At 43.0% G+C, this 13002-nt stretch overlaps 1 protein-coding gene across 1 annotated transcript in view; it reads right to left on the reverse strand.

The window, feature by feature from the left end:
• Positions 1-5341, reverse strand: part of CD81 (CD81 molecule) — a 44589-nt gene extending 39248 nt beyond the window's left edge. The window contains exon 1 of the mRNA XM_075837616.1: positions 5183-5341. Coding sequence (XP_075693731.1) covers positions 5183-5248 — 66 coding nt within the window. The 5' untranslated portion in view covers positions 5249-5341. The remainder of the gene's footprint in view (positions 1-5182) is intronic.
• Between the last annotated feature and the right edge of the window lie 7661 nt (positions 5342-13002).

The raw sequence follows: 13002 nt of genomic DNA on the forward strand, positions 1-13002 counted from the left end.
GAGGCATGATGGGAGTTAAATTTAGACAAAAAATATTTTAAATGGCTTTGTCATTTAACTTAGGAACTTAGGGACTCAACTATACTGTCAGGATGACTAATTTTGAAATCAAAACTAATTTGGAATAATTGTCTAGTCCTTTCCACAAGGCAAATTAAAAAGCAACCACAATAAAAACATTGTAATACTATGTATATTACAATGACTACCATTTACAGGGAAAGTTTGGCTTCAAGCTTCTCCATTCAAATTTGTGATACGACTCTACTATAGTGTATTTACACTTGCCTTTTTCCTGATTACAGCATCCCTGTATGGAAATTAGGGCACGTGGCCCCGGAGTGCAGCATAAAATCAAGTGAGTACTTTTTCCGTGGACCAGTTTCAGTGTGGATCCACATTACAAAGGGAAAAGTCTAGCAATATGAGCGACTTTAAACGAGGCATGGTCATCATTGCTAATAGACTAGCCGGGGCAAGTTTTTCAAAAACTGCCAACCTTGTCAGGTTTTCTCATGCAACGGTGTTTAGAGTATACCAAGAATGGTGTGATTGAGGAAATACATCCATCGAAAAGTTATCCTGTAGATGTCAACAATTTGTCTTCAAAAAGGGTCAGAAGATATGAAGCACCATTCTGATTAACACAATCAAGCAAATTGAAGTCGAATACAACACTGGTGCTCCAACTATTATATCCAAATGCACAACTTAGCACAGATGGGCTATAACAGCAACCAGTTTGACGGCCATTGCTGTCTAAGGGAAGACTCCAGTGGGAAAAAGAGTGCAAAAATTGGATCACTGAGAAATGGAAAAACATCGCCTGGTCGAATTAACCCAGGTTTCTATTACACCATGTTGATGGGAGGGTCAGAATTTGGCGCAAGCAGCATGAATCATTGAACTCTTCCTTTCAGGTGTCAACAGTTCAGGCTGGTGGATGTGGAGTTTTGGTGTGGGAATGTTCTTTTGGCACACCCTGGGTCCTCTGATAACTATGGATGGACGTTTGAACAGTAGGGCTTACCTAAGCATTGTGGCTGACCAAGTTCATCCCTTCATGGCAGCTGTTTACCCTATGGCAGAAGGGGCAACTGAAAGAAGCTATCCTGTCCGCATCAACCAATATTCCTGCAGAACGATTTCAACACTTAGTGGAATCTATGCCACAAGGAATTTCTGCGGTTCTGAAGGCCAAAGGAGGTCCAACACACTACTAGATCGGTGTCTCTAATAAAGTGGCCATTTCATGTAAGTTTCCTATGCTGGCAATGTAGCAAGTACATGGGTAGTACACAGTTTTACTAGAAGTGATCCCATCTCGACAACTCCTTTTTTAAATGAAGCCGGCAGAAGTTGCGCAATAATAAAGTGGGGCCACCTCTCTCGCCAATTTTAGACATTTTAGATTTGTCATTTAAAAATTAAACACATGTACATTTCCACATTTTACCCAAAGTTTTATATGCCAATACTGCCATACAATGCCAAATAATACTTCTATACAATGCCCACAAAATACAGCCTAAATAGCAAAGTGGTTATTGATAAATTTCCCTGTGGTCCAGGGCATTGAAGGTTCACAGATTTCACTCTTAGGTTGCTCCTTGAGGTCAAGTCCTCGGGGGCTGCCTAGAAAATTGGTGTCCTGGGCAATTACCCAGTTTGTCACCCACTAAAGATAGCCATGCCCCCCTCCTATAATGTCCAAAATGGGCATTGTGAAAGGCAATGTGACAACCCCTTTAAAGTAAAGCTCCAATTTGCAGTTACTTTAATATCTTAGTGGCATTCTAAGCATTTTCTTAATATAAGATTATTATTGGAATAGACCAATAAATCAATCCTAACTGGTGTTGTCAGAAGAATAGATCAGACTATATACTGTGAATGGACTACTTCCAAAAGCTATGCTGATGTACATCACTGCCATTATAGAAAACAAAAAAACCTTACTCTTCTATATCATGGTGATAATGATAGATGCCTATTCATGCCTCTTTATGCATCATATCACTTCATACTATTGGTAATTTTTGGTAATTTGTAGCAAAAGCTGATCAAGGCCTAATTCATTGCTGATACTAGTTTAAATGTAATTGCACAAATTCTTTTACAAAACAAAAACACACAAATGTCAAGAATACTTGTTTGTTCACATGCTCAGGATTTGCTATTACCAAATCCGATGTAGACTTTTAAAAGAATATGTAACAGAAATCGAGGATGATATGGATGTGCCAACAGATCTGCTCGCGGATTAGCCCAACATTGTTTGGGTAAAACTGAACTGAGGCAGGAGAATTCTGAGCTTAGGTAGGGGAACATTGAGCTGAAAAAGGGGAACATTGAGCTGAAGAAGGGGAACATTGTGCTGAAGAAGGGGAACATTGTGCTGAAGAAGGGGAACATTGAGCTGAAGAAGGGGAACACTGTGCTGAAGAAGGGGAACAATGAGCTGAAAAAGGGAACAGTGCGCTGAAATAGGGAACAGTGAGCTGAAAAAGGGAACAGTGAGCTGAAAAAGGGGAACATTGAGCTGAAGAGGGAGAACATTGAGCTGAAGAGGGAGAACATTGAGCTGAAGAGGGAGAACATTGAGCTGAAGAAGAGGAAAATTCAGCTAAAGAAGGTTGAACACTGAGCTGAAGAAGGTAAAAATTGAGCTTAAGAAAGGAAACACTGAGCTGAGGCAGAAGAACATTCAGCTGAAGTAGGGAAAGACAACTGAAGATGGGGAACATCAAGCTGAAGAAGTGAAACATCAAGCTGAAGAAGTGAAACATCAAGCTCAAGAAGTGAAACATTGAGCTGAAGAAGTGAAACACTGAGCTGAAGAAGAGGAACACTAAGCTGAAGAAGGGGGACGCTGCACTAAATAAGGCGTTCAATGAGCTGAAAAAGGGGAACATTGAGTTGTAGAAGGCAAAAACTGATCTGAATAAGGGGAACATTGAGCGGAAGAAAACAAACATTGAGCTAAAGAGGGGAACAGTGAGTTGAAGAAGGGGAACACTGAGCTAAAGAAGAGGAACGATAAGCTAGAAAAGGGGGAAAATTGAGCTGAAGAAGGGGAACACTCAGCTGAAGAATGGAAACATTGAGCTGAAGAAGGGGAACATTGGGCTGAAGACGATAAATGATCTGAAGAAGGGGGACACTAATCTAAAGAAGGGAAACATTGAGCTGTAGAAGGGGAACACTGAACTGAAGAAAAGGAACATTGAGCTAAAGACGGGAATATTGAGTTGAAGGGGAACACTGAGCTGAAGAATGGGAGCAATTGGCTGAAGAAAGGAAACACAGAGTTGGAGTAGGCAAACACTGAGCTGAATAAGGGGAACATTGAGCTAAATTAGGTGAACATTGAGCTGAAGAGGGGAACACTGTGCTGAAGAAGGGAAACACTGAGCTGAAGAAGTCCATCCATGAGCTGAAGAAGGGGAACACTGTGCTGAGACAGATGAAAACTTAGGGCCACCTAATGTTCTCTGGGTGGTGTACAACACGGCAAATTCAAGAAACAAAATGGATTTTAAAGAATTTAAAATAATAATGTGATTAAAATTTGAGCACTGGTCCCCCTGTCAATTCCCCGCAGCTCTAGTCTATGTGGCTGCTTGTTATGTGAGGTCCAATGTGAAGTCATTTTCAACGGTAAATTGCTAAATATCTTTTCAGGCGGTCAAGTGGCATGATCCTGCATTGGATGACACGTTACCTGCAACCACATTGTTTACATGGAGCCATCTTGATAGTGGTGGCCCACTGGCAGTATTTTTAATAACATTTTATGTGCGCTAACCTCAGTCATCAAATTTCTAGCATAATGAAGTAAGAAAAATTTAGAAAAATCCCTTTATAAAAAAGAAAGGTATCAATAGAAAGCAAATATATTAGACATTGACTGACTTTCCAGCACTGAGCTTGAGACTTGTAGATGAGAAACAGGTGTAAGCTCTATTGTGTATCCAGACCCTACATAACACCATACATTCCAGAGTGATGTCATTGCAGGGGCTGGCGTACCATCTGTGCAGCTGCTCATGGTCATTATGGCACAAGGGATCCTTAGTGTTACCACATTACCACCATAATAAACAGTTAGCATAATTTTATGATGATAAACGGGTTGAATGAACATTTGGGCATAAGGCCCTTAGCCAGAAAATGTCCACTGCTTCTGAGTGAGTGGCATTGAAATGTAAGCTGCTACAAAAAAACATTAAAACCAAGAGGTACATGAGATAAATGATGCTCAAAGGTATTGTGCTACCTGGTTTTAAGGTATTATCGCTATGATGGATGGTAAGGAACCCATGATCATTACTGTCCAGGAGTCCAGACCACTCTCCATCAAGACAAAGTAATCAGTCCAATGCAATATTCAGGAAAATATATCAGATCTGCTTAAAAATGATTCTCGGTTGCCAGATACTATAGCGTATTATATATGGCAAACAAAAATTGACTAAAAAGGTCCCTTCAGAAAACGTACATCATTCCATAGGTTCATGAGAAAATCTTTTCAATCATAAGATATTGGATACAATTTCAGATTTTCAGAAACATTTCAGATCAATCCGATGATTACGATCATTATTGTGAGTAGTAATTAGCCAGGGATGTAATAAGAACATGGTATGTATAAGCATATAGCAGAGCGGAGTTGTTTGCATAGGACTGCATGTTATATATATGTATTTCATTAGTGACTTCCCCACCACTTGTTAGCTGCTTTGTTGTCCCTCTGAGAGAGCATTGACTAGTGACAGGGAGGGGTACCAGGGACTCACCCCTCCTCCCCAGAAACCCATACAGCACTGATCACCTACCGCACAATGTGGGGTTGGGGGTCCCTGCATAGAGATGTTTTTTTTTTATAGGCTTCCTTCCACCCACCAACATGTATATACATTCTAAAATCTGCATCCGCCCTGAGCCCTCGCTTTTATTATTTGTAACATTTTGATACATTTTATATTATTTGGCAGGATGTTTATACATTGTAGCTTATTAACATGCAGCATATGCAGCAGAGGCACATTAGGGGGATCTACACAACAAGCCAGCAGCCCACCCCCCCCCTATGAGATGCTCAGACACAAACATGTAGGAGGCTGTAGATAAATGCAGCACATTCTCTAGACATCCGCAGCCTGCAGCATGGAGGACTCACCCAGAAGATGAAGTTGAAGACAAAGAGCATGTATTTAATACATTTGGTGCATCCTTCTACCCCCATGGCGACTGCTTCAGGGTCCGTTATCCGGGCTGCAAAGAGGATCACAGATGAGTGACTGAAGAAGAAGGAGGGAGCAGACAGAGCCCAGGCCCCCTCCCCATGCTGCACTTAGTGCCACTCCTCCTGCCACCCCCTCCTCTTTGAAAGGGAGGGGGGTTGCAAGGAGGATGGGGGGAGTTTATTTTCTTCTATGGAAAAAAATGGTGTAGTACCGTGTTAGCCAGAAACAATATGCAATGTTACATACTTTAGTGTCAAAAAAGGCAAAAGTATTGTAGGTATGATAACTACAATACTTTTGTCTTTTTTGGCACAAAAGTATTTAACATATGGAAAAAGAAACACATTGACTACTTTTTTATTTTATGTACTGTAATTATAGATGTAGATCCAATTCCGGAGAGAACTGATGAAGAGCTGGGGACCTCTGGGCTTTATAGAGGATCTGTGACACTAAACTGAGACAGGAGGCTGGGGAATTTCCAAAACTTCATTGCAATAGTGTGATTGTTATGTCGGTTACAAAGAAAGAGAAAAAGTAAAAGCAGAGTGCAATGGAGGGATAGATAGATGGAGGGATAGATAGATGGAGGGATAGATAGATAGATAGATAGATAGATAGATAGATAGATAGATAGATAGATAGATAGATAGATAGATAGATAGATAGATAGATAGATAGATAGATAGATAGATAGATGGAGGGATAGATAGATGGAGGGATGGATATATACAAACATCTTTATTCAGTATTAGAGAATGATCGCCACCCACAGAAATACAAGCACTTACACATCTTGGCATGCTATCAATGTGGTTATTAATGGTTGTCTGAGGGATGTTCTGCCACGCTGAATACACTTGGGCACGCTAATCATCAAGATTGGCTGCTGGCAGCTCCCTTTGCAATTGCCGACCAATGACATCCCAGATGTGCTCGATGGGAGACCAGTCTGGAGGCCATGGTAGCACGTTTAGGCAATGCAGGCTGCTCACATTAGCAGGAGCAACATGCGGCGTGGCGTTGTCCTGTTGAAAAATGGCTTCTGGGACACTTTTGTAGAAATGGCCGTATCGATGTAACGCCGAGCTGTTAATTTACCTGAAATGAAAACTAGAGGGGTCCAGCTACTGTACATTATGCCACCCCACACCATAATCCCGGGATTAGGACCGATGGGACGTTCCCTTATGAAGGCCTCTTCATGGCGTTGTCTCAAGACCAACCTCCGGCTATCATTGCGTCCGAGACAAAAGCGGGACACAGATGAAAAGGATAGACCTCTATTCCAGCCTCCATTGCCGTCTTGCTCTGCACCATGATAGCCTTTGAGATCGGTGGCATGTGGTCAATGGAACACCTGTAGCTGGAAGTCTGGCCCGTAGCCCAATGTCGTGCAAATACCTTCTGATGGTTTGTGTCGACATCGGTTGCCGCCCTAGGCTTGGGATGTGACGTCCAATTTCGCTTGCAGTACAGAATGGATCACTACGCGCCATTCTACCAATCAGATGATCCGTCCGTGATGGGGATCTCCTCCGCACACCTCTTGCTGTCATTCCTGTTCTTTGTTGTTCTCCCAACATTCTGAACACGCAAAGTTGAACTGTGCTGATATCTCGGCCTAGGCGTGCAGTGATCTGCCGGAGTGATAAACCAAGATCTCTCATTTCAAGGATTCTGTCCTTCTTAGTTTGCGACGAGTGGCGATAACTGTCACGTCGATGAACTGGAGTCATCGCACAATCGTCCCACACCACTTGATCCGATTTCTGAGGTTTCCTGTGGCTAAAAAACTTTGCTTTCAGGCCTCATGCACACGACCGTAAAAACGCCCGTTATTACGGGTCGTAATCACGACCCGTAATAACGGGCTCATAGACTTCTATTGGCGACGGGTGCCTTCCCGTTTTCTCACAGGAAGGTGCCCGTGCCGTTGAAAAAGATAGAACATGTCCTATTTCAGGCCGTAATAACGGCACGGACAGTCCATAGAAGTCTATGGAGCTCTCGTAATAACGGGTGGCTACATGTGTGCACCCGTCATTACGGCAGCGTTGCTAAGCGACGTTAGTAAATAGTCACTGTCCAGGGAGCTAAAAGAGTTAACTGATCGGCAGTAACTCTTTCAGCACCCTGGACAGTGACTACCGATCAGTATAAACCTGTAAAAAATATAAATAAAAGACGTTCATACTTACCGACAACTTCCTGCTTCCTCCAGTCCGGTCTCCCGCCCGTTGCCTTGGTGACGCGTCCCTCTCGACATCCGGCCCGAAGTCCTGGATGACGTTTCAGGCCATGTGACCGCTGCAGCCAATCACAGGTCAATCACAGGCTGCAGCGGTCACATGGACTGCCGCGTCATCCAGGGATGTCGGGCTGGATGTGAAGAGAGGGACGCGTCACCAAGACAACGGCCGGTAAGTATGAATTTCTTTAACTTTTATTACAGAAAAGGCTGTCCCTTCTCTCTATCCTGCACTGATAGAGAGAAGGGGCTGCCGATTAGTGCAGTGCTATTTTGCCGCCAAAAACGTGCTCGTAAATACGGGTGGAATACGTGTGACACCGGACCCATATTTACGGGCACGGGTTCGTAAATACTGGTGCAAAACGGGTGGAATACGTGTGACACCGGACCCGTATTTACGCCAGTATTTACGGGTGGGAAAAAATACGGTCGTGTGCATGAGGCCTCAATCTGTCTTTTATGCCCCTCACATGCCACAGATTGGAGCTAGGTGCTTGAAAATTTGATTATTTGCAGATCTTAGTGACACCTGCCACTTCCTCGATTTGCATAACCTTACGGCTTGTCCTTATGTTTCAGTGTTGGGGAGTGTGGATAGATAGAGAGATAGATAGATAGATGATAGATAGATAGATAGATAGATAGATAGATAGATAGATAGATAGATAGATAGATAGATAGATAGATAGATAGATAGATAGATAGATAGATAGATAGATAGATATTTTCTATCTATCTATCTATCTATCTATCTATCTATCTATCTATCTATCTATCTATCTATCTATCTATCTATCTATCTATCTATCTATCTATCTATCTATCTATCTATCTATCTATCTATCTATATCCATGCTATAAATAATTCAGGCTGGTTCTCCACTGCAGTCTGCTTTTACTTTTACCCTTTCATTGTGACTGACATAACAATCTCACTATTTCAATGACATTTTGGAAATTCCCCAGCCTCCAGTCTCTGTTTATTGTCACAGACACCCAAGTGGGTATTGAGGCCCTTGCTTCCTAGCTCTACATCAGATTGCTGGGGTTTGTATCTACATGAAGGACATCTCTAAACATTGTAATAAAAATATCTATCCATGTCTTACTGATGCTGGAAGGTTGTTCAGATTTCTCCATTGACCTACTTTAACACTATGACACTTCTGCAGCAACATGGTCAACACAAGGCTCCATGTTACCCAAAGCAACCAAATGTTTTATCGCACAAACATTGATAAATATTGCACATATATAGAATCCTTTGCTTGGTAAAGGCCCATTTACTTATAACCAGGGATGTAGCTATAGGGGCTGCTGAGGTAGCAGTTGCACCTGAGCTCTTGTGCTCCCCTGCCACATAAGAATACACCAGTACCATAAGTAGCCATGGTAGGTGGACGCGGGCCAGCCTTAGGTTTAATTGCACCCTGTGCGGAATATTCTTTTGGCGCTCCTGAACCATCATATGAAAAAATTGTCATGCAAAAGTCATGCAAATAAAAAGTTTCCTCATTAATCACTATAGGGGCTGGACGCGTAAGGACCTACCGCAGTGCCGGACCGAGGTGGAGAGGAATGAGGAGTGATAAGTAATGGCGGCCGTCATCCATTGTATTTGATTTACATAATTTCTGAATATCAAATCCACAAATCCAATAGTGGCCAGTGATGGGCACTTTTGGTAGCGGTTCTGCTATGCCTGGTACAGCGGTAGTGAGCAGGCATGATTGTGTCAGCAGGGGACTCCCAGCCCTCTCAGCGCTGGTCCATCTGGTATTTGCTAGTACTGTACACAGTACACACTGCCACAACACACACTATATATACACACACACATACTACACTAAATGCACTATACACACATTCCATACACACCACACATTATATACACTATACACCACACACTATATACAGACACACAAACATACTCCATACACACCACACATTATATACACTATATAATCCACACTATATATACACACACCACAATAAATGCACTATACACACACTCCATAAACACCACACATTATATACACCACACACACACACACACACACACTAAATGCACAGGACACACACATACACACCACACACTTTATACACCTCACTCACAATATATACACTAAACACACCATACGCACACTACATACATAGCATAGACTACACCAGGGGTGTCGCTAGCACCGGACATCCGGGGCCTAAGCACAGGATCTTTGGCCTGGTGCCCCGGATCCCTGGGCGACTGCTGCTACAGGGGTTGCAATTGTGACCAGGCAGCGGTCACGATTGCAACCGGGCCGCGGACCCCGCACAGCGTCTATAGAAATTTACTATAGTAACTGGGGCCTATGTCATAAAATACACGGGCCCCTGTTACTATAGTAATGAACACCATACTTACCCTCCTTCCCGAGCGCAGCAGAAGTTTTCTCACGTCACGACACTGTGCACCGCGCATGACGTCATGGCGCTGAATGGTGTCGGGACATCCGCTGCACTGAAGCGCTGGGTAAGTGTAACATCATTACTCCCTGCTGGGCCCTGTATCTAAGCCTACCACCTGTGTTACTAATGGGTTTTTTGTGTGTTTGTGTTTTTTTAAAGGTTCGGTTGTTGGACTACAATGGATTTGAGGACTACTTCGATGATGACTTTTTTTATTTTCAATAAAATGGTTAATGAGGGTTGTGTGAGTTTTTATTTTATTTTAATAAAATATATTTTTTCTATGTCTTGGTATTTTCTTTTAAACTTCATGACTACCGCCTTAGTAATGGCCGCTGGCTGATTGACAGCGTCCATTACTAACGCGGCTCTTAGTGTTAGCCGGTGCAGAGGCTAACACTAACCCCCATTATTACCCCGATACTCACCTCCACCAGAGGTACTGGGAAGAGCTGGGTACGATCCAGTACCCGACCATCTGTAGTGATGGACGGGTATCGGGGCGGCCGCAGGCTGGTACTATTAGGCTGGTAATGCTAGCCTGCTGCTGCTATGTTGTGTCTGGCTGGTTATCAAAAATGGGGGGGACCCCACGTAATAAAAAAAAAAAATGGAATAAACGTCCGGTCCCTCCCATTTTTCTTAACTAGCCAAATACAACATAGCAGCAGCACCCTTTCCTGGGTCCAGCACTGGAGCCGCAATGTCAGCGAGCTGGGGCCTATATCTAGTCCTATCATGTGTGATACTGTCTGCTGAGCCACTGTATCTAATCCTATCATGTGTGATACTGTCTGCTGAGCCACTGTATCTAATACTATCCATAGCTATAGGGTCATAGTGCTATAGATATGCTGTCTTTTTTATATATATATATATATATATATGCACACATACATACACGCACTTTTTTTTTATACTGTCTGCTAGGCCATGTATCTAAGCCTTCATGTGTAATACTCTCTGCTGGGGCCATGTATCTAAGCCTATCATGTATGATACTGTCTGCTGAGACAAGATGGATATGTGGGACTACCTACAAGGGACTGCATGGCACTGTCTACAAGGGGGTGTATGGCAGGGGGACTGTGTATGGAACCATAGAGGGGGTTGTGACACTATAGACAGGGGGCATTGTGTGGGGAACTCTCTACAGGTGTCTTCGATTAGAGCCCATAGACATAACTTTGCTTGGGGCCCCAGAAATGTTAAATTTGCCTCTGAGGTTTAGTACAAGGATACTTACGGCTGGGGCCCTGTGTCTAAGGCTACATTCAGCCTATCATGTGTGATACTCTGTGCTGGGGCCATGTATCTAAGCCTATAATGTATGATACTGTCTGCTGAGACAATGCATCCAATTCTATTCAGCGTTGTAGCTATAGGAGCCTTAGTCTTAGAATGCTATCTCCGATATGTATGTAAAAACGTATTTCTTTTTCTTGGGGGGGTAAATATATTTCTCGGGGCTTGTGCCCCATATCTCTTAAGACCCTAGCAACGCCCCTGGACTACACTTATCCTATACACATACCACTACACAATGATTTTTATCAGCAGCGGACTCCCAGCCCATCTCTCATTTGCTAGTACTTTACACAGTACACAACACACACTATGTACACTATATACACACACACACACTACATACATTGCATAGACTACACTATACACACCACACAATATATATACTGTATTATTTATTGATGAATTGACCATCTAAATAATACTGATGTACATATCTGAATTACCTTTGGATACTCTATGATATATTGATGTTCATTTATGTATTATGTTGGTGTTTACATATATGAAGTGTGTGGGTGTGGATTGTCCCTACCTGCCCGCGTGTGACGTTTTCTCTGATTCAGGATCACTTTATTAATTTTGCTGAAATATTTCAATATTTATATTTAATAAAGATATTTATTAGTCTTTATCTCTGTAACTGAGTGCCATTTTCCCCCTCTTTTCCGGCCATTCCGGCTTTCTTCCAATTTATTCCAATTTAATCCCATTGTACTGTGGTATGAGGGTCTTTTTGAGATGTACTTTTTTGTTTTTGTACATCACACCCACACATAGACACACACACTATATACAATTCACACATACATCACGCACTATATATTCAAACCACACACTACACACACTATATGCACCATACACACTATATGCACTATACACACAATATATGCACTATACACACACTGTACGTACGTACGTACGTACGTACGTACGTACGTACACACACACACACTATACACACATATATGTAGTATATACACACTCTATACACACACACAATATGCCCTATACAAACACTATATGCACAGACACACACATACACACACATACACACACACACACACACACACACACACACACACACTTACCAGAGTGAGGCTCTTCCTCTGCGGTGCTTGGGTACAGCCTACAGTACCTTAATTATGTGACTGTGATGTCATTACAGGTCCTACACCTCCTAGTTTTCTCACTCTGACAGTCTGCTCTCTACCGTTGATGTGCTGTGCCGCACCTTACACAGTGGGAGAGTGATGGCCAGCTCTGCACCTAATAGCAGCAACTGGCAGGTGTGGCCCTAAACTTCTACTGGGGGACAGGCCTGGGGGCACATGCCTCACTACCCCCCTGTCCAGCTCTCCCCTGGGAGCAGATGACTTAGAGCTCAAACGGCCTTCCCAGTGGCGCCCCCTACATGCAGAAAGGATACCGCACGCTTGCACAGGTCGCACATCCATAAAGCCAGCCCTTGATGGACGGCCCCAAATTTGCATTGGGAGAAGCCTGACTGTCTAGTGAGATCTGTCGTTGTGGGAAAGAAGAATCGGTCAAGATGGAGTTCAGCATGCATGGTCTTTTGTTCCCCAGGAGATAGATGGTGTTTGGCAGCATCTTTTGTTCCCTTTCCTATTGAAAGTCACATCCACAATCTGTGGATTCAAGCTTATTGTCTATGGGGAAATTTAACATCTTCACTATTCACTATCAGAGTCCACCAGGGGTGCTGGCATTACCACTTTCACTATC

Source organism: Rhinoderma darwinii, chromosome 9 (genome assembly GCF_050947455.1).
Source record: "Rhinoderma darwinii isolate aRhiDar2 chromosome 9, aRhiDar2.hap1, whole genome shotgun sequence".
NCBI classification, from domain to species: Eukaryota; Metazoa; Chordata; class Amphibia; order Anura; family Rhinodermatidae; genus Rhinoderma; species Rhinoderma darwinii.